Source organism: Arvicanthis niloticus, chromosome 11 (assembly GCF_011762505.2).
Source record: "Arvicanthis niloticus isolate mArvNil1 chromosome 11, mArvNil1.pat.X, whole genome shotgun sequence".
Classification (NCBI taxonomy): Eukaryota; Metazoa; Chordata; class Mammalia; order Rodentia; family Muridae; genus Arvicanthis; species Arvicanthis niloticus.
The window spans coordinates 13,127,368-13,150,789 of record NC_047668.1 but is presented as its reverse complement, the minus strand read 5'-3'; the positions used below and the strand labels follow the sequence as shown (position 1 = coordinate 13,150,789).

The 23,422-nt window shown below is 36.6% G+C and overlaps 1 protein-coding gene across 7 annotated transcripts in view; it reads right to left on the bottom strand.

Moving 5' to 3' along the window:
• Ralgapa1 (Ral GTPase activating protein catalytic subunit alpha 1) overlaps positions 1 to 23,422 on the bottom strand; it is a 210,746-nt gene that overhangs the window by 100,669 nt on the left and 86,655 nt on the right. For 5 of the 7 annotated variants that reach the window (XR_013113153.1, XM_034514151.2, XM_034514149.2 and 2 more), the window contains 9 exons: positions 20,638 to 22,173; positions 18,794 to 18,918; positions 17,349 to 17,565; positions 16,164 to 16,340; positions 11,594 to 11,746; positions 8,231 to 8,424; positions 7,708 to 7,806; positions 6,867 to 7,022; positions 4,070 to 4,198 (listed from right to left, as the gene is read on the bottom strand). Coding sequence is in view for 6 of the 7 variants with exons in the window: in XM_034514151.2 (XP_034370042.1) it covers positions 4,070 to 4,198; positions 6,867 to 7,022; positions 7,708 to 7,806; positions 8,231 to 8,424; positions 11,594 to 11,746; positions 16,164 to 16,340; positions 17,349 to 17,565; positions 18,794 to 18,918; positions 20,638 to 22,173 (2,786 nt within the window). In the remaining variant the exon portion in view is untranslated. The remainder of the gene's footprint in view (positions 1 to 4,069; positions 4,199 to 6,866; positions 7,023 to 7,707; positions 7,807 to 8,230; positions 8,425 to 11,593; positions 11,747 to 16,163; positions 16,341 to 17,348; positions 17,566 to 18,793; positions 18,919 to 20,637; positions 22,174 to 23,422) is intronic. The other 2 variants (XM_034514154.2, XM_034514156.2) reach the window with 1 other exon arrangement.

The window sequence follows — 23,422 nt, the reverse complement described above, 5'->3', positions numbered from 1 at the left end:
GGAGGCCCCAGGGATTTTAGAGGTCTGGTGGGGTGGGGGTGGGTGGGTGATGAGGACATCCTCCTCGTAAAGACAGGGGAATAGGTATGGGATGTAGAACAGTGGGAGGGTAGACCAGGAGGGGAATAAAATCTCGAGTGTAAAAAAATTAATAAATAAAAGATAAAAAATAAAAAAAAACCTATCCTATACAAATAGAGCTGATTTTTTTTAAAAAATCAATATTTAGTTGAAGAGATTAATTGAGTTTTTATGGTAAGTTGAGAAAGGTAACTGATAATATCTGAATATGAGGCTATAAGAAGAATAGACTTACAAGTGTATGTAATAGTCCTGTAACAGTTATGGACAAAATTCTATCAATTATATTGTAATCTGCTAAAGGAAAGGGGGAAACATTAACAATGAAAGATACTATGAATGGGATCTAAGACGAGCACCAGTTGGACTTGTGTTTTTACCCCAGGCACAGGAAGATGACCTTTAACCTTACAGGGGACATGCGTGTGTAGCACGTTTCCTACAATGATTGGTTTCTATGTAGCCTTTCTCAGTAACAGGCAGTATATGAATTAGAGAGCACAAAAAGAGACTGTATGTTCTGCAATATTCAAAGGAAGTTATTAAATAACCAATATCCAGATATAGGGGAGGAAAGTTAGTCACATCAAAAGCATAGAGGCTTAATTCAGCAGAACTTTGAGAAAAGTTACAGAAAATACCATTAGTTATCTGGAGTAACTGTCTACTGACGAGCAAAAGTTTTCAAAGTAAATTAATAAGAAGTGACAGTTTGAATATTAATCTCCTTTAAGTTCTATCAATTTTTGCTAGTCTCTAAGAGCTTAATTATCTGGGTACTCTTGTAATACTAGCATGGGCTTGTAGCCTGTGTACCATCTTTAGTTTGTCTTCCATGTAATTTAATCCAAGGGTAATATATTATATTAATATTCTCAAGGCACAGGTTTAATTATCTCTTACCATATTTAAAGTATTTGTTTAAGCCAGTATTACACCATAACTTGGTCCACAGTATTCAAAACCTTCTAAGATGTATCCTAAAACAATGCTTCTTGATTTTTAACCAATGACTTCATTCATCATTTATGATCTAATCACAACGTTGTGACTAGGCACCTAGGGATGGATCTGAGAGTCCACAACTGCTAATGAGCAACCGGATCATGGTAAATGTTGTGCAGATCACGCTGGACTATACTCCTGCATATTAAACTCCAAACAAAATGGATTATTTGTCATTCTTTGCGCATACTTCAATTGAATCTATTTACTATAACCTGAATACTTTCCTTCTTCTCCTCCATACAATATTACTAACCTTTAAGACATGGATTTATGGGCATTTTTCTATGACACCAATTTCATAACAAAGTAAAATTCTGTATAACCTTTCATAATACCCCCTTTTTATCATTTTATTAATTTAAATCTGTGTCTTTTGATTAGCTGGCTATGGGTTTGTCAATTTTGTTGATTTTCTCAAAGATTCAATTCACTTTACTGATTTTTTACTATTCATTTGTTTGTTTATATTTCATTGCTTCAGCTCTGAGGTTATTTCCTCTCATGTACTCTTTTGGTATATTGTTTTTTTCTTGTTTTTCTAGAGCTTCTAAGTGTGTCACTGTTACTAATAGGATATCATCAGCTATCCAACAAATGTACATATACTTAGTAGGTCAAATTTTATTCATGCATGTGTTTATAAGTGTGGGCACGTATACACATGCCTTGAGTGCTACTCAGGGGTTGGCTCTCTCCTTCCACGGAGAGTTCCAGTGACTGAACTCAGGTTTTCAGGCTTGCACTGCAGGTGCATTATACCTGGTGATCCATTTGTGATGGCTGGGTTTGTTGTTTGTGAGATACAGATCCAATAACAGAAGGTGGCTTCAAACTTGGTATGAACTCATCAGCCCCCTGCTTCTACCCAGAGTTCTGAACTACTCAAATTACAATCATTTCTGACTCAAACGTTTTTAATTTTTTTGGATTAAACCAAACCAGGGTTTTATGCAAGCTCAGTACTTTCCCACTGAGTTGCCAGTTATATAACAACTCTTGTAGTGAACCAACAACATGGTATAAGATGGTCTATATGACTAGTCCTTATAAAGTAATACTTACAGGTAAAGACACAGCTAGGAACTAATATAACTAATAAATGGCAAAGCTCAGAATTCAACCCAGGTAGACTGACTCTAGACTCCATTGTTTTTTTGTTCCTCCTCTTGAAGCCTGCATCTATGTTCTTTCAGTCTTTTATTTCCTAACTCTTCAACAGCAAACTTAAGCACATACATATCTAATTTGTTCTGCAACCATTGTATTCTACTCAAAAGGAACACTATAGTTTGTATGTGGTTTGCCTTCTCCCTCTCTTCCCCTGAAAGGTTAACTGGACAGAAGGCCGATATCTGTGTGACAATGAAGACAGACAGTGGGATCTTTAGGAGGTAGTCAGGATATGAGGAGCATCCCATCTTGCATGCATTCTCACCAAGACGCCATCTATCAAGAGATGATGATGTATGGGCCTCCACGACAGCTCAGAAGGTAAAGGCCTTTGCTGTTGAGCCTGACAACCTGAGTTTGGTTCCTGGGACATGCACAGTGGAAGTAGAGAACTAACTCCTGAAAGCTGGCAATATCTGTTCCTTGAACACAAACATATATGACCTCTAAAAGAACACTATAACATGTGCACCCACCCCACCCCCAAATAAATTTATTAAGTATTCTTTTGAAAAGTGGTGTGTTATAGTCAAGGGTATGATAGGTTATTAGAGCCAGAGCTATTTAGTTTGGACTTTCTACCTCCAAAATTATATAAGGCACGTTGCCTTGGTATTTATTATACAAATACTAGGGAAAAAAAATCAATAAATGAACGCTTGTAAACAAGAAAGAAAACATTTTAAAACTACCAAAGGGCTAAGTGCAACATACTGTTTAAGTACCTAGTACATTTTCAGTCAATAAGTATCTATTAAGTTCTGCCCTGTGCTAGAGTCTGCAGAGACCAAGATGCAAGCCATGACTGTTCTCTAGAAACTGTACAAACAAAACTGGCTAGAAGTAGTCTTGTCTTTTTCATTTGTACATCTCTTCCAGGTATTCAATTGTATCTAATTTCAGATCTTTAAAAATACTACTAAAGCATTTCTCTTGACTTCCTGACTTATATATTTAATTATGTGACTGCCCTCTCATCAGCATCTGTACACACCTTATGCAATGCCACAAGCAGTTCTTCTCTCCCTCACCGTTGGCCTTTTGCAACACAGAAATGAAATAGTCTGTTCAAAGGTGTACAAGTTTTAAAATGGAACACAAGTCCTTTTCTCTTCCATATACTCTAAACCTTTTCCTAACAGGACATTCAGAAAATGATCTTTCTAAAATACACACTGGTCATGTTCCCAATTTGTTTCCTTAAATGACTACTTAGTCCTCCTTTTAGCACTGTGTACATAGTTACTCCCTTCCTAGCTAGAACATCTCTGCTGCTTACAGAAGGATTGCATCTACCCTGGTTTCTGGGGGCATTATAGACTTCTTATTCCTTCTTTTTAACATGTAAGGTTTACTCCGAGGGCATATTTTTGGGTTATGTCATAAATGCTGGTTCTTTATCCCATTAAAATATTTAATTGTCAAATAAGAATTCTTGGTGAATAACATGAATTCATGCACACACAGAGTAAGGACCGGTTACTATCCACTCTTTCTTACTTTAGCAATAACTTGCAACCTTTTCTTCACTTCCTTCCCTGTTTTCTTACATTTTCCAATTTTGAAATCTTTTTTTTTGCCGTATTTTACAATACTGAGCCTGCTCACCAACTGATTTAGTGATTCCTTACACATCAGAATGTCTGTCTTTTAACTGTGGGAAGCTGACAAGTCCAATCACGTGGTAGACTTTCTGGACACAAGTTTGTTATACTTTAGAGCACTATCTCTCCTTCTTTTGTTGTTGCTTTGTGAGCTGAGTCTGGATAAATTGTTTATTAATTTATAAGAACTAGAAATAAAGACTTACATTAAGAAAAGCTGAAGAAGCCACTCTCCCAGCTGCTATAAGAAAATCCATAATAAGCATTGTGGCCCCAGGCAAACCAAGTGAAAAAAACTGAGGTGAACAGTGCTTGATGATCGTATTGACAATGTCCTGAGAGGAAGGAAGAGGGAAGAAGGACAATCAGATGATACGTAATTGTGGGTACCAGCTAACCCATATTATTAACAAAAGTCACCTGTGAAATAAACAATATACTAGCTACCTGGAAAGACTAATCTTAACTCTTCAGATCAATCCATGCTTAATATATTTTGTTAGGAAAGTGAATCTAACACACACACATGTGATTAACTAATGTAAACAACAGAACTCTGTCTCCCACATTAGACGGTGCGGTGCTCTGCTTCACAGAACTCTGTCTCCCACATTAGACGGTGCGGTGCTCTGCTTCACAGCAAACGTTTCGTAACGCTGAATTACAGAGCAGTTTCTCTAGCTACCTAGTCGCTTCCATGTGATAACTCACATATTTAACTTATATAGTCTACTATGTAGCAAATGGAGAGGTCTTATTTTTAAAAGATAACTGGAAGTCTTTGAGTAGTAGAGATCTAGTTTCAGAAACCTAAAGCTAAGTGTTTTACATGAATGTTCTTATATGACATTATAGTTTGGAATTTACTACAAAAGATGCTGTGCATTTGGCTGTATTATTCAATATGACTATTTAAGAAGTTTTTTTTTTTACTATCCTGTATTAATTATATGTAATAATGGGTTTAATTATGACATTTTAATGTGTGCACATAAAACACTTTGATCATATTTATCCTTTTAATGCTCTCTTGTCATTGCCTACTCCACTGCCACTCTTCCCTCCTCTCTTGACCAGTCTTCCTACCACTGAATGTAACTGACCTTAAATAAAAACTCTAGTGTTGTAGTAGTAAGGATATAACTATATCTGAGATATGCCTATAGAGTTAGGACATTATAATTATTTTTAAATTAATAAAGCTTTCTCAGAAAAAAATATGACTATCAACTTTGAATATTATTGCTTTCCAACTAACTCATAAATGACACTTAATCAAATTACAATGAGACCGAAATCTTCCACTTTTTAGTTTTCTAACTAAGATCAAACTCCGGAAACATGTGTTCTAGAATCCTATTTGTGATTACTCAATGATTATAAATGATACAGCTGCCAAGTTAATTGAATTATGATTATGACAATATAACTTAGGTACTAAGAAAATATGAGATAAGCTTTCGAGGAGAATAAATCTTATCATTGCTGCATGAAACGATGAGCAAATTTATATGCCTCAAATGTCAATTAAGAGTCCACTATAAAATAGACACATTGGACTATTAAGAAAAAAACAATCTAAGCAAAGGATGGTTTAAAAAGTAAAGTGGTTAGTATAATGTGGAAGCTGATAGACTATGTCTTTTTATTGGGGAATTGAGTCCATTGTTGTTAAGAGATAGTAAGGAAAAATGATTGTTGCTTCCTGTTATTTTTGTTGTTAAGAGGTGGAATTCCGTTTGTGTGGTTCTCTTCTTTTGGGTTTGTTGTAAGAATATTACTTTCTTCCTTTTTCTTGGATGTAGTTTCCCTCCTTGTGTTGGAGTTCTCCATCTATTATCCTTTGTAGAACTGGATTTGTGGAAAGACATTGTTTAATTTTGGTTTTGTCATGGAATATCTTGGTTTCTCCATATATGGTAATTGACAGTTTTGCTGGGTATAGTAGCCTGGGCTGGCATTTGTGTTCTCTTAGGGTCTGTATGACATCTGCCCAGGATCTTCTGGCTTTTAGAGTCTCTGTTGAGAAGTCTGGTGTAATTCTGATAGATCTGCCTTTATATGTTACTTGACCTTTTACCCTTACCACTTTTAATATTCTTTCTTTATTCTGTGCACTTAAAAGAACACTGAAATCTGACCCTTAAGTACTATTGTAGCGTGTTTTCAATCACCTTTCAGGAATAAATAAGGCCATAAAGTGGAAGTGAATTATATATAAATCACTATATATGAAGAACAGTTTTAATTGAAAACTGTTATCTTAGTTTCATTTCTGGTTGTTATGATAAAGTACTTTGACCAAAACAACTTTAACTCATAGCTCCAGGGAATCAGCTCCAGGTTATAGTCTGTCACTGCAGGGAATCAGCTCTGGGTTATAGTCTGTCACTGCAGGGAATCAGCTCCAGGTTATAGTCTGTCACTGCAGGGAATCAGCTCTGGGTTATAGTCTGCCACTGCAGGGAATCAGCTCCAGGTTATAGTCTGTCACTGCAGGGAATCAGCTCTGGGTTATAGTCTGTCACTGCAGGGAATCAGCTCTAGGTTATAGTCTGTCACTGCAGGGAATCAGCTCTGGGTTATAGTCTGTCACTGCAGGGAATCAGCTCTAGGTTATAGTCTGTCACTGCAGGGAATCAGCTCTGGGTTATAGTCTGTCACTGCAGGGAATCAGCTCCAGGTTATAGTCTGTCACTGCAGGGAAGTCATAATGAGAAGAAGCAGTTGTAGCAGTTGGTCACATTATATGCACAGACAGAAGAGAGAAATGAATATATTCATAAAGTTCTCAGCTTGCTCTCTCTACTCTTACACAATCCAAGACCCTCTGCATAGGAAATGGAACCCACTCACATAGGACAGATCTTCCTATCTCAATCAAGACAAATTTTCCAGACATGCTCAAAGACCAATCTCCTAGGTGATTCTAATTTTTGTGAAGTTGAAAACTGACACTGTCACAACTGATAAAACAACGTTTTAGAAGGCACATATATTTACCTGGTCAATATGAAGCAATCCACAATGCATTATATTGTAGAAATGTGTTAAAAAATCTCTATTTGGAGATACATCTTGTCTTCTCTTCATTGTATTACAAATAAGTTTATATGCATGTAATTTACCTTGTTTGTACTTATCAGTCAACATGGTTGCCTAAAATTAAGAAATCAATTTTAATACTAAAGCCAAATAATGTTTATAAATATTTAACCAATATAATAAGCAATAGCTGTTTTCATATATTTCTATGTTGGCCCAATTTCATTAATGAACTAGAAGTCAGGACTAAGGAAACTACTATTATCTGAAATGATTCAATGTACATATAAATAATCACAGATGTTTCACTTTAAAAAATAGAGCAAACATCAAAAAATAGCTAAAAAGAAACCTCTAAAAGTATAGTTATCACTTATATATAAATATTTTTATTTAAAATAATTATATATAATATGAATGTTATATATGAATATATAATTTGAATGTATTTATGAATGAAGACAGACTATTCTAGAGATTTGGGTATAGCTCAGTGCTATAGCACTTGTTCAGCATAGGTAAGGCCATGGGTTAGATCCTTAATAGGGGGAAAATTGATAAAAGTAAGTAATACATTTAAAAACCTTTAAGACATACTTTTTACATTTGTTTTTGCTTAAATAAATAATTCTGCTATGCCTAACTCTCCTCTTTATGTAATATGTAACCATTTCTTAGAGATACTAGTCAGAAACTAAGTGTTCTTGAAGCCCAAATAATTGTTAAATTATTGTTAAATTTCTATCAATGTTCAAAACTAACTTATTATTATTACTAATGTTTTATATATCAAGCTTACCTTAAAAAGCCAAGGTGTAAGAATTCTTAATGGAGGAATCAAAACAGGTGGAGAAGGTGAAGTCAGGTTATCGGCTGAAATGCCAAGATTATCTCTGATCTATAATTTTCAAATAAAAGATAACAAACATACATTAAAATTATTTCCTCTTCCAGTTGTTTTACCTTAAATAGAAGTTGAATCTTGTCTCCACCATAATGGCATATTTCATTATGACTAATTATGGCCAAATGCTGAACACTCTTTTAATTCAAAGCATGATCAAGTTGTAACAATGTTTTCAAAGGCCTTTTCTTCTTTTTTGGGTGGTAGGGTGGGGTGCAAGGGAATGTTGTTTCTTGAGACAGAATAGACCAGGCTGGCCTGGAACCTGCTACATAACCCAACATGGCTTCTACTTCATGATGCCCCTGCCTCAATCTTCCAAGTGCTGGAATTATAGGTGTTAAACCACCATATCTGGGCTACTACTTGCTAATACTTTATTTTTATTCCCTTGTAGAGCTTTTATTTTCTTTCTTACCTTGGCTAGATTCTGCCAAAGTTCACAGAGGTAATCAAAAACTTGAGCATGTATTTCAGGATCCATAATAGCATTGACATCTCCCAAAATGCCCAGCATTCTTCGCCACATAACAGTGGCAACATCAGCATGCCACCCAGTGAGAGTACCTCCTGCCATCACGCTACAACATTCAGATGGAAACTCACTGATTTCTATGGAAAAAAAAAATAACACAATAGTGTCAGTAACTAAAAGAGCCAATGTAAGTGAATCATCTCTAATATCTACAAAAGTGGATATAAGAAATGTAAATGTAGGTATTTTTGATAATAACTTACCAATTCCTAACTTCCTATGTTGCTAATGATTTCTTATTAATAGGGTTTTTATTAAGATTTACTGAAGAAAAAATATTATGCAACTACTACTTATTGTGTAGCTGTCAAAACCAGAAATTAATTAATTAGTGAGTGTGTGACTGCGTATGCATGTGCGCGCGCGCTCGTGCGTGCGCACACACAGGCACCGCCTGGCTCTTTCTTAGACTGTGGGTCCAGGGGATTAAATGCAGGTGCTAAGCCAGGCTGTGGTGGCACACGCCTTTAATCCCAGCACTTGGGAGGCAGAGGCAGGCGGATTTCTGAGTTCGAGGCCAGCCTGGTCTACAGAGTGAGTTCCAGGACAGCCAGGGCTACACAGAGAAACCCTGTCTCGAAAAAAAACAAAAAAAAACATAAATAAAAATAAATAAATAAATAAATAAATAAATGCAGGTGCTGGGGCTTGTGCTACAAGTACTTTCATCAGCTGGGCTATCTTGCTGGCCTATGATAGAAAGATGTATATTGGGCATGAATATCAATTTTATAAGCACAGAGATATAAATGAGTAAAATGGTAACAGCCTGATAAAACTTATATGTAATTTTTAAAAAATTAGTCCTGTTAACTGCTTTGTAATTTCAATTTTTCTTCCAAATAGAGGGAAAACTGAATACAAAAAAAAAAAAATCTTAAAGGTCCCATCAATTCACAAAGCAGAAGCTTAGAGTTATATAACTGCACATTAAGGAATGTGTCCTTTCCTGTAGGGAATATGCATGAACCTCCCTAAGAAGGAGAATTAAAATAGATTTTGTGGGTGAACTGGGACAAGAAGGAATCCTGTGGTGGTGGAATGCGGGCAGGGAGAGACAGCTGAAATTACGGGATATGGGGGGCAGTGTGCAAACCTAGTGCAGTGGAAACTTTTGAGGGTAGTCTAGTGATGACTCCTGGAGATAAAGGATATGGAATCAGAACCAGCCATCTTTTATAGCCAGGCAAAGCGTTCTTCCAGTAGTGGGACTGGGTTGCACTCAGTTGAGTTGCTGGCCAAGGGAGGTCCTGTGGAATCCCTAAATAACCTAGGCTGATGTAGGACAGAAGTACACTCTGAAAACTGACAGCAGGACCCCATGAATGAAGATAGCATTCACACAGCTCATTGAATATAGAGACTGAACTGGTGCCGCCATGGAGCTTTGATGTTCTAGTTGCTTTGGCACAAGAAGGTAATCTGCAGGCTACATAAAGAGAAATCTTGACACCACCCTAGCCACAAAACCCTCAACCTGAAATCTGTCCTGCCTGCAAAATGTACTGGGACAATGATGGCACACACCTTATGGGAATGGCCAACCAATGTTTGTTTTAACTTGAGGGACACTCCATGAAAGGGAGCCTATGCCATATACTGCCTGGATGGCCAGGAACAAGAGACTGGATGGCCTAAGACCTATAGTAGAACCAAATATAACTGAAAAAAAAGAATCAGTGAAATGATTCCTAATGATATTCTGCTATTGGTACCTTGTCTAGTCATCATCAAAGAGGCTTCCTCTGACAAGAGAAGGGAACAGGTGCAAAGATCCATAGCCAGACTTTATACAGAGTCTAAACTGGAGGTTTCCGCTGAGTTCCTCCCCACAGAAACAGGGAGAAAAGATTGTAGGAGTCAGAGGAGACAGAGGACACCAGAATAACATAGCCCATTTGAGTCAACTAAGCAGGGATCATATGGGCTCACAGAACTGAAGCACCAAACATGGGGCCTGAACTGATTTATACCAGGTCCTCTGTGTGTATATTATGGCTGTATTTTGGCATTCTCGTGGGAATCCTAACAGTGGATGCAGGTGCGTCTCTGACTCTTTTGTCTGTTTCTGGGACTCTTTTGCTCCTATTGGGTTGCCTTGTCCAGCCTTGATATAAGGGCTTTTGCCCTATCTTACTGTATTTTGTTTTGTCCTGTTTGGTTGTCTCTTGGAGACCTGCTCTTTTGTGAAGGGGGAGTAGATCTGGGGGAAAGGGGAGAAGGTGAAGAGCTGGGGGGGAGAATGGAGGGAGGAAAAACTGTAGTTCGGATATATTTTATGAGAGAACAATCAATTTTCAACAACAACAAAATAACAACAATAAAAAGAATATCAACAAAATACGGAAAAACAAAATAATTTCAGATACACAGAAAGGGGGAAGGAGTAAGCCCTTTAAACTAGCCCAGGAGTTAAACAGCTTTCATTTCTTCCTTTGGTAAGAGTAAATATGATATGAATAATAAAAATGAACATTTAATATGACTTATAAATATCTTTTCAATCATGTCCTTGACAAATTTTAGAAAATGTGCCAAGTATCTATTTGAGACGTTTTAACCCATGCAGGATTTTGGTTGCAAGCATTGAAAAAGAAAAAAAAAGAGAACAGGTAAAATTACTAATGTTACAAAGTTGTTGTTCTGAGAGCTTGACTGAGAGGTAGTAATGATGCTACTTCCTCCCTCCTATGAGTGAGCAAAATACTCAAGTACAATAGTAAGAGACCTGAAGTATGGTGAGTCCATACAGAATCCCAGCATTGAGAAAACTGGAGTTAGAGGTCAACCTGGCCACAGTCAAACACCCTGTCTTTTACTCCCAGCAGCTGTGAGGCAGAGGCAGCAGATCTCTGTGAGTTCCAGGCCAGGCCAGCCAGGGCTACAGATTGAGCCCCTGCCTCAAAAAAAGAAAACAAAACAAAACAAAACAAAACAAAACAAAACAAAAGAGGGAGGGAGAGAAGAAGGGGGAAGAGAAAGAGAGAGGGAAAGGAAGAGAATAAATATCATATCAATAAATAAAAATAAAACATAAAATAGTGTAATCTCTAATTAATTATATGGCTATAAAAATTATGATAAAATATTTAAAAAGCAGAGTTAGCTTAATAATAGCCCTTTTAAGGACAAGAAAAACAACAGAAGATTTAGAAAAGTCAAAGACTTAAGTATACATAATATCAGCTTTAATTAGTTAAGTTCTTCTGACACTAGTGCTCTCAAAAAAGAAATATCAAACATTACCTAGATCATCTGGTGTCTGAAGAACAGAATGGTGGAGCTTCTCATCAAGCTGGAGGTCCTTCTGTTCCATGTGATCTATATTCAGTGTAGACGGGGAAGGTGTGTGTGACCTGGACCCCAGGGCTGAATGAACGGGGGAAGCAGTTTCTGAACCTGTAAAAATAATTTCATACAATCACCGTGAAGAATATATTTAGTATCTTACCTGAGACAGAATATTCCAAATACTAATAAGAAGTAATTTTAAAACATCCAAAGATAAAACAGGTTCTATACCGTCCATGGATGTCAACAAACCCACAATATTGTCTAGCAGTGGACTAACATAGGACCAGAAACCACCAGTGACACTGACAACCGCTATTCTTGGCCTAGCTATAGAAACTCTCATCCTCACTGCTGTTCTCTTACTCACACTTGAAATTGTGAAAAGTCAACAGTGAAGGGAATAGTGTTCATCATACTCTTTCCTACCAATGTATTCTCATAAAACAACAAAGACTCATAAAATGCAATCTGATTACCTCCTCAGTTAAAATCCTTTAAAGGCAACACATATCCCAGAACATAATCCCAGAACTGAGAGGTGTCAAGAGCATCAGGAGTTCTAGGTTGTCCTCCTTAGCTACAGAACCAGTTTGAAACTGAGCTGGTCTTAATGAAACTTTGTCTTTAAAATATACACACAAATAGGGCCAGCAAGATGGTACAGTCAGTTAAACCCACTTGCTTACCAAGGCTGACTACCCATGGAAGGAGGCAAGTGACTCTGGTAAATCATCCTCTGACCTTGATATGCACCATGGTTCACTTACGTGTACACACTTACAGCATAAACAAATACTTGTGAAAAAACTTATACCCACCAAGAAAAACTGACAAAGAAAATGACCAAACAATGAAAAATCTTGCAAACTGCTAGGTACAGGGGCACATGCCTGTCATCCTGCCCATGGTAGCTAAGGCAGGATGAGCATCAATTCAAGTTCCTGGTCTACAGTTTAAGACTCTGTCCCACAAACAAACGTCATCCAAGTCTTCTCACTGATCTTAGCAAACGTTCCCGTTTCTTAGTGTCCAGGTGTCCTTGTGATTCTATTACAACTGTACAATCTGCATATAATTTTTTTATTCTAGTCAAATAATTATATTTATTAAAATCATCATACTCTAAGCCCTTTTCATGTTTTGTTTTCTGCTTTGCACAGAATCCTGATTAAATTTTTGTCTAAGTTGGTGGTTCTTAACTTATGGGTCATGACCCTTTTGGTGGCTGAACTAGCTTTTCACAAGGGTCACAAATCAGATATCCTGCATATCAGATATTTAGATTATGACTCATAATAGTAGAAAAATTAGAGTTATAAAACAACAACAAAATAATTTTATGGTTGTGGTCACCACAACATGAGGAACTGTATTAAAGGGTGGCAGCATTAGGAAAGGTAAGAACCACCGCCTGAGACACTGTTTCCTACTGAAGCCTACTTCTGACCTTACCAAGTGTGAGTCCCCATTATATGGCTAGGTTGACTTTCATATCTTCACATTATACCACTATCATACTGACTTCAATATATCTGTTCAGTTTGAAATACCCCTCTGTAGAGTACAAACACTCTTCGAAGCACAGGCTTGCTGCTCCTTATGTACTGCTGCACTGCTAGTGCCAACTACTGTGTGACACACACCATGTGTCCTGCTGGTTGGAGCAATGTGCTACATACATTACCATACAGAGCCGTTGATGGGAGCTACAGAACAGTAGCCACTGGCATGAAACACAAGTTATATATAATAGTATTTCATCTTCTCATGTTTAACTTCTTTCTATCTCAGAAATAACAATTTTTTAATACCCAGTAATTGTAAAGCTCTCCCCCTTTTACTTCTTTCTGTACAGTAAAGCAAAAACCAATTCAAGTTATACATTTGTATTTATTTTCCAAAAGTGAGATTTCACATATCACTTGAGTAATTTTTAAAGTAGCACAATAAATGCCTAAAAAGATACATAAAGAACTATGATATATGCATCATAATGCCATACATAATCACAAATCAGTACGAGGATAATTACATATTAGAATAATAATAACTAGTTAACTAGTTAACCCTAGGTGGAGTTATATTATTAATTAAGTAGCATGTTCCTTTTACTTTAGATACAAGACAAATTCCTATGATAAGACAGCTGCATGAGCCTGAGGACTCCGAAACTTAGCGTAAGCTCTGTCACACAAAGGTACCTGGGAAATCATCACCTGAACACTTACCACAAACTTCATACATATGCCAAGAGACATCAATATTTTCATTAAATGTTTTGAAATACAAATCTACTTTCTTTATGTCCATGTATTACCTTATTTCATAAAAACACATTGAATATTTTAGATTTACTCTGTGTGGGGTGTGTGTGTGTGTGTGTGTGTCTGTGTGTGTCTGTGTGTGCGTGTCCAGTGGCCACATGATAACTTGCAGGAGTTGGTTCTCTTCCTCCACCATGTAAATTTCTGGAATCCAACTCAGACTGTCAGGCTTTGCAGCAAGCATTTTTTTTTTTCCTAATAAGCCATCTTGCTATTGCTTAATTTCCTTTTAAGACCTCAAATTTTAAAATCACTTTATAGAGATGTATGACCACAGAATATTACCTTTAATTTTATTAACATGATTCAATAATGGCTGGCTTAAGGTTTTTCTCTGTTAAAAGAGCCTTTTAACGCAAAAAAAAAAAACCAAAAAAACCAATATTTTTATACTAATAGCCATATGCCAAACATGCATAAAGCTTATATCTACTGTACGTAGTAAACTTTTTTTGTTTTGTTTTGTTTTGTTTTTTCGAGACAGGGTTTCTCTGTGTAGCTCTGGCTGTCCTGGAACTCACTCTGTAGACCAGGCTGGCCTCGAACTCAGAAATCTGCCTGCCTCTGCCTCCCAAGTACTGGGATTAAAGGCGTGCGCCACCACCGCCCGGCACGTAGTAAACTTCTATCTTTTAATATTTCTCACTAGGTGTTTTTGAGGTATCTGAAAACTTCTGTATTAAACAGAAGGAAAGATTTTGGGCCAACTAACATTTCTCTGATTAAAACACAGTTATCAGTGTGATAATGCATGCAAATTTGACAATTAGAAAATATTATGTTCAACAGTTTTGTTTATTGAGCATGTGGAGTTATACTCACTGATGAATTTTATATTTGGGAACAAAAACATAGTTGTTTTTTGCTACTCCTGTAATTCTGATAATGTTGGTGTATTCCTAATGAAACCTCCCAATAGAGTAACAGAATCATTCAATACAGGACATATAGGTTGTATACATATTAAGAATTCTTAGAAGTTTAGTTACCATAAAAAGATGACATAAGTAAACATAAAACATATTTCTCCATATTAAGTTGTAATTTTTAGATTTTTATTGGTTTGGAACTATCATTCATTCAACTCACTTGTTTACTTTTTTGTGCATTACATGTGTATGCAGGTACACTTATCACCGTGGGAGCATGCAAAGGCCAGATTGTTGTTGATATTCTGTCTTTTTCTACTGCTCTCCAGCCTTTAACTTGAGACAGGAACTCTCACTCAACTTAGAACTTTCTGTTTTGGATAGCCTGGCTGGCTAGCAAGCTGGATTGCTTGTCTTAGTACTCCTGCAGTTGGGATTGGAAGAATACACTGCCATTTGTGGCTTTTACTAGGGTTCCGTTATCCAAACTCAGATCCACATGCTTGCTCAACTAATACTTTAACAATGGAATTATCTCCCTAACTCTTGGAACTTTATTTGGATAAATACAGAGACATAAGAAAAAAGTATGGTGACATTTTCTTTCACATTGGGATAACCTTTGAAAAACATAGTAGCTTTCTTAATGTTCTGAATGAACTTGAATTAGAATCAAGTTTGCACAGGGGAGATACCTCCCTTTAAGAGAGATTATGATGGCTACTACCTCATGACTGTTAACTGGAATGCTAGCCACTGAGCGAGGGGCGAGGGCGTGGAGCTGGAGCCCAAGGAGGCTTAAGTTTACAACACACAGTACAACCTTCAAGCTCAAGCTCATTTTAATTTCTACACTATCCCTGTAATACATGACTGTGCACTTAATGTGACTCAACTTCCAGGACTCGACTTGCTATATTAAAGTTAGGCTTGGTCACATTTTAAAAAAAAATTAAAAAAATATATCTGAAAAGGATAATTTTCTGTTTACCTACAAAATTCTATATGTCTTATTGGCAGAGTGCTTATATTTTCTGTAATAAATGCAAATCAGTTCCTGTAACTATCAATGACAATGAAAAAACAGTGAGGTAATTTTTTCTTTCTTTTAGATTATGTATTTAATAACTGCTTCTAGTCTGGGGCATATGCACAGGTGTGCCAATGCTTACCTATATGTTCTTCATACTGTCAAGAAACTAACTTGTTTTGTCCACTGTTCAAATAAAAACAAAAACAACAATACAAACAAACCAGCAAAACCACCAAAACAGCAGTAGACCATATAAGCTGTAGAAACTTGAGTAAAATTCCCTTGAATTACTTTACCAGTGACGGTTGCAACTTCAGCAGAGAAGGCTTGCTGATTAAGGCTGCTTGTTTCTGAATCTAAATGAAGTGTTGTTAGGCTAGCCACTTCTTGCTCCTCAGTGCTTTGATGATGGCCAGAACCAGAATCCACATCAGCAGAAGATGGGATCCCAATGTCAGCTCCGAAGCCAAAGTCTGTGGGAAGAAGAAATGCTAGTTCTCCAGGAACACTAATCACACATTCACACTCTTCCTAGTCTACTCTTTGAATTACATTCTCGCAAGTGTAAGAAGCAGTAAAACTTTGAAGATCTCAACCACAAACATTTTTAAGATTGTCACAGTTTATTATTAACAATAATTATTTTAAAATGGCATACGATATTCCATCACAATTCTTATGTAGTTTCTGATAGCTTGTAATATACTTACTACGTTTAAAGTATTTAATAAATTTCTCCATGTCTTCTCATTCACACACACATTCTCTCTCTCTCTCTCTCTCTCTCTCTCTCTCTCTCTCTCTCTCTCTCTCTTCTTCCTCCTCCTCTTCTTTCACACTCCCCCCTCTTCCTCCTCCTCCTCCTCCTTCCTTAAACTCTTATCTGTTTGAGCTTTGGGTTAGCATACCACTAATCCATAAAGGAAGGAAACATACAGTGCTCTAATGTATCTCCTCCTTGATTTTCACAAACTTGATTTCCTAATTTTTGTTTCTAGTTACTCTCTGAATATTAAGTGTAGAGAGAATTTCAGCAGCATAATGATACAGTGGCATATGGTACAAAGTAATAATTGCTGATGAACATGGAGGAACAGTCAGGGAAGGGTCTGGGTATCAAATCCAAGTGGCTATCAAATCCAAGTCCACTGAATAACAACATCGCATACTCATGCTGACCCGTTACTCAATATTAAGACTATTCTAAATCATTTTTATTTTCACATTTTTGTCTTAAAAATGTAATTTATCTTATGATGGACAGTAGTTTTGGTTTCTTTAAATGCCCTTTGTTTGGCAAAATAAAATGGTCTCAACCTGAGATGATTCCCAAAAACCTTTTCAGCATTTTACTAAAAAAGTGAAAGCAAAATATACAGTAACAACTACCTAACAACTGAGAACAAAGTGAAAGCTATGCAATCCACAAGTCAGAAAGCAATCAACAGAAAACATATACTCAAACAGTAAGAGATACTTGCTGTCAAATTTTCGGCCCTCACACTGGAAGGCACTGAAGGAGTCCGAGTGACTATCTGAGCTCATGAGGTCACTGCTCCCTGCACTGGCAGGAGATGTCCACTCAGAGGGCACACCAGGGTCATCAACAGGACGCATCTGGTTCTGCCTGTTTAGAATATCAGGGAGGTCTTTTGGAATTTCAAGGCTGCCTGGACTACTTCCCCTTCTTGTCATAGTCTAAAACAAAAAACATTTTACATTTAAAATATTTTTTAATTAAGCACCTGAAAGCTTTAGTTTTCAAGATAACCACAATAAATGCTGATATTTAGGACCTCAGTTATTGAAGTATCTAAATAGCACGTGATGACATGGCTCTGATGCCTAAGCTACTGCAGTTCTAGTTAAAGCAAAGACCCAAATATCAGGTGGGAGAGTGCTGGGTCTAAAGCTCTTAATCAGAAGGAAAATAAAGTTTACAGTGGAACAACAAGGCAAACAGAAGAGACAGTAAGTACACAGACAGCAAAGATGTTATTTTATGATTCTAAAATAATTGTTACTCAAAGAAAAGGAAGTAAAAGTAATAGTGACAGACAAGTTAAAACCCAAATGGGGTATGACAGCTTTTGAAAAGCAATTCTGCACCCAACAATTAGAGATACATTAGCTTCTGTTTCCATCTGATATTTACCATTTAAGGTAAAAGGCACATTTTAACACCGATTCCAGGGTTATATGAATTGTTTAAGCTATGAAACTATGGGAGCTGGGCCAAGTGCCTTCCATTGCTCTTTCCTACCTAGGAAAGAGAGTAAGGGAACTAGACTAGGAAGGTGGTGGCTTATAGCTTCTAACAGGTATTCCAGTATCTCTTTAGTTAAATGTTTTGAACCTTTTAATAAAAAATGCTTTAAATTTTTTCTTCCCTTCCTCCCCCGTCCCAGGGGATTTTGACCTAAGGACTTACAGATAGGTAAGTGCTCTCTATCACTGAGATATAGTCGGCTTGCTTTTTACTTTTTATAAGACTGGGCCACTCTAAGTTGTATAGGTTGGCTTTGAAATGACACTGAACTCCAGAAAGACCCTGAACTAGCTGTCCTCCTGCTTCAATCTACTGAGCAGCTAGGTAGAAGTTTGTACCACCAAGTCTGGCTTTAAAAAGTTTTAAGGGCTAGCAAGACAGTTAGGGGTGAAGGTGCTTCCTGTAAAGGCTGATGGACAGGGTAAAAGCAGAGAACTAACTCCCTTACTCTGACCTTCCCATGCATGCTATGGTAAACATGCACCTTCATATATACACACACATAAATAATGTTAAATGTTTTTAAGTACTTCACAAAGAAGAATTAAGTTTCAGGAAAAAATGAAGTTTTGAATAAAAATGTCCACATACACATCATACTCATCCTTTAGTTTTCTACTTTTGTCTCAAAAGCCAATAAATTAAGTTAGAGCTCACCGAGGCATTGCCACTTCGAAGTCGCTCTGCGATAAACTCGTCCATCAGGTCAGGAACATTGGCGCTGCTGCCGCCAGCCTCACTACTAAGAGGCGGCAGTCGGGAGCTCGAGTCCTCTTTATTTACTACAAGCAAACAAAGAACTACATATAGTGGGCAACAACTTAACTGTATTTTCTAAATTTGAAACAAAAATAATCCAAAATAAAGTACCTCTGCCATATCAAGTATTTGCCAAACATGCACTAATAAATAATTTCCCTCCTTTCAGATTTAATTTTTAAGAATTAGTAAATTGTATTTACTTTATTTAACTAAGCAGATGTTAGTCAATCTTCAGTATGTCCTTAAACAGCAAGAAAGCTAGAGGTAAGCACTAGCTGAAGTCAGGTTAATAATGCCTATAAAGAAACTGGTATATTTTTCTTCCTACTCTATGCTGCTTTAGAGTCTTAAGAATTCACAATCTCCCTCTTTCCCCAGAGAATAATTGCAAGGAATATATCCTTTCAATTCATGCAAATCTCAGTGAGACACAAACACACTTAAGTATGAATATAAATAAAAATCTCACCATTCAATATGTTTCTTTAGAGTTAGTCTAAGATCTAACCTCAATGTTTGAAGAAAAAAAGATTCACCTTTCAAAGAATTAAGAACAAATAAAACCAAAATAGTTGTTTAATTTGCTTAACATTCCCACTGAAATATAATTTTATAGTAACAAGATTACTTTCACTTGGTAAACTAACTCGTGGAACATAGACATTTATGTCAGTATCATACTGCTGAAAAAGTTTGTTTCTCTGTAGAATGAAAACTAGTGCTATTTATATTTCTACTGAATCAGCAAGAATTTCAGACTGTTAAATACCATTATCTTTATATTACTGGCCAGGCTTTGCTAAGCTGTAATATACTGCCCTCAAGTGGCATTAATGGCTCAATGCAAGATGCATTATACAGCACTGTTAATCATGCTTAAAAAAAATGTTAAAACAAATGAATTCAAAACCTACCTTACTGCTGAAAGTTAAGTTTCTGTATCAGTAAAGTTGTTTTAATTTGGAACAAGACAGAATGGTCACTACATGTTTCCTTTCGCTAATCTGTACATTTAGGTTTCATACGGAAATAATAGTAAGTTAATCATGAAACCTTAATGCACATTTTAAAATCTCACAATAAAATTTTAAATCTTTCAAGGATTCAACTTATACCCTATACGTAAGAATAAAAAACTAAAAGCCTACAGCATTTCTTTTCAGAAATGCCTTAAATGGAAAGTGGCTAAATTATCTTTAAGATTAAAGAAAGAACTTCTTCTTCAATTATAGTTAAGTATAATGTTTGTGCTGGTTGGAAGAGCCTGATTTCTGTTACGTTTGATGTCAAAGTAACTGTCTACCACGGAAACCAACAAAGTTAGCAGTAAGAATATGCAAATTCAATTAGATAAAGATGATGCCCTTTTAGATATAAAGTAGTGGGGCAAGACAAAGTACGGCCAACTCCTCAGTGAACTTCAAGATTCATGATACACACTAAAAAAAATACCTGACCTTTGAAAGGTCATTGCATTTTCCCTCTTAACTTCCCCTTTCTATTTTGTTGTTCAGCAGCAAAGAGGTTTAATTAAATGCCTCAAAAGGAAAATTAGTAATTTAAATAAATATGTATGCTGGGAAAAAATACAGCTGGGGAAAGGCGCATGCATAACCAAACAGAGAGAAAGCAGTGACCATCCCAAAGCTTTTTTGATTGCTTATAGCTTGCTTCAGTTGCATTAAGCCAAACTGGTGCTGTCTTTCTCCTTTTGCGCTCTGCACACTGTTCGTGCTCACCTGCAGCTTTCCTTCCAAAATAGCCCATTACATGACTGTACAGATCCCTCAGTGGAGCCTCTGGTGGCACTCTGTTCTGCCTCTGTGGGGAAACATTTGCCTTCGGCTTCGAAAGAGCATGTACAACAGTTTTATAAACGCCACCCAGGGAGCCCTGCTGTAGTCCTGCCTCATGACTTGATGACCTGAGAGTACTGTGACTACCTGGCTGGTTACTTGCCATTCCTTCTTTCTGTGATGTGGTTGTGGGAATCTCTGTGGATTCCTTCACTGCTTTGCTAACTGATGCTGCAGCAATTGTATCTAGAGGTCTGTACACACCAGGTTTTACAAGGTCTGTACCACTAGTTGAGCTGGCCTGTGTGTTGCTGGCAGTGCTATTGCTACTACTGCTAAAGCCACTCAGCTTCCGTAGTCTCATCTTCCATGGAGCCTCTTTGTTTTCCAGAGGATTATAAAACTGGACAGACTCAGTAGATGGTCTAAAAGTAACATGAACACTATTTCGTTTCTTAGCAGCAATTTTCATGATTTTAGCCCTATGAGTTACTGTTTCAGACAAGCTCCTCTTAGTTGGAGAAAGCTTATTAGTGTTTGAAACATGAGGCATTCTGCGGCTTACCGGTGTTTTTAATGCAGTTTTCTTGGCATGCATTATATATGGTGTGATTTTTTCATTAACCTGTACACTCTTAAGCTTTTCAGCTAATGCCATATCTATACAGGCATCTACTTCTGTGGCTGTTTGTCTATACAGATGTTTCTTTTTTTCTTTATCACATTGTCTATCTGAACTAGGATCCGATGAGTGTTCATCAAGACTTAGTTGCTTAGCCTTTTCAGCAGTTTGTGATCTTGGAGAGCTATCTGAATGGTTAGGTGCAAGAGTACTTGTGAAGACAGCTGAGCTTGGTTCTTTTTGAAATGGTGTATTTTCAGGAGTCCCAACAAAAGACATGAGATTTTCTGATTTTATTTCCTGGCCTATGTATTCTAATTTATTTAAAGATGGTATTTCATCTCTAGTTACTTCAATAATCACTTCCTGAGAGGCTGTATCTTTACCTAGCTCATTTTTACTATGATTTTCCTGGTTTTCCTTAAAGTATTCTTTCAGAGAAGAAAGAAGGTCATCATCTCCTTCAAGGTCAATGTACTGGATTTGATCGAAAGCTGCATCTGCAAGTTCTACTGGACCTATTAAATGGCAAAGATGGTCATATATGCTATCACCAACTTCCAGAGAAGACTCTCTACTGTGAGTATCAGTGATGTAGCTTTCAGTGGATCTAGTTATTGACGAAGCCTCTGTGGAACTCTGCAAGCTTGGAGCATGACGGGTTGAACTGTCAACGACAGGAACTGCACCTTTGGCTCGCTCAACAGTGAATGGTTCCAAGATGTCAGAAGTGCTGCTACTTCGAGGCAGTGGCTGTTCCTCATTCAAAGCACCAAAAACTTCATTTCCAGTGTCTTCACTCTGTGAAAAATGTCTGACTCTGGTTGAGCGGGGAAGGATCTGAGCATCATCGATATCTGTAAAAAACAAAAATTACACAGAGTGGAAACTATATAAATACAAAAATTGTTTCACCCACAGCCTAAGTATATGCTTTCCAATAAAAAAAATTCTGAAAGTTTTTGCAAATTCAACTAAAGAAAACCAATTAAAAATATATAACTGTCTTTAAAAAAAAATGATGAACCCAAGGCATGTGGTGTCAATGAATTAGAAAATGACCAAAATACATTTAAGATGTTAACATGCATACAAACAGTGAGGTGATGAAACATCTGGAAGTGCAGTTTAAGATAGAGCTGTGCCAATAAACCAAGCGATTCAAACTTGTTAGTTTTTCCTATTCAAATAGGTTATAAGCAGGGAAGAAAAAATAGATCTTAACACCAGACAACCAGAATTCTAGAAACTATGACTTCTTACAAGTGTTTCTAAGAACTACAGATTCTGCAGTGAAAATAGAGCTTTAGAAAATACCTAATTTAATTCTCTTACAGATGGGAATGTTGAAACTCAGAGGGACTAAGTTTATTTTTCAAGTTTCAGAAGAAATTTACAAAGTGCTAAGTATGTAAGTCCTCAAAAATATTTATGAAGCCGTAAATCACAAAATAAATACTGCTTATAGATGTGTGTACATATATGTACATATATATATATATATATATATATATATATATACACACACATATAAATATATAATTCTCAAAGTGTAATTGTAGAAGTTAATGCAATAACGATAAATTCATTATAAACTCTTTAGGAAGTAAAAATAATATATCTCCCAACAAAATAAAAGTAGAAAGAACTTGACCAGATCATCATTGCTAAACATTACACTTGTAATGCAAATGCATTACTATAAGTAATGCATTACTACAAAAACAAATGCAGTGCTACAAGTAATAGAACAAAGCCTGGTGTGGTAGCTGGCACAGGAATGTAATCTTAGCACTTGGGAGGCAGAGGGATGAGGATCTGAATTCAAAGCTAGCCTATGCTACAAAAATGAGACCCTGTCTCAAAAACACAAGTAACAGAACTATCACTGAAACACTGTAACTAAACATTTAGATAGGACTAAAAGTATCATTTATCCAAGAACACAAAGTAATTTAGATTTAAATCCTCTAGAAGGTGAGGGAAGCTTCCCTGTTTACAAAAGATAAATTGTTATTCAATGTAATTCCAGAATTTATAAGCCAGCTAAAATGATGGCCTTTCTGCTATCTTAAATAAATCAGAAAAAAAATTCCTAACCACTGA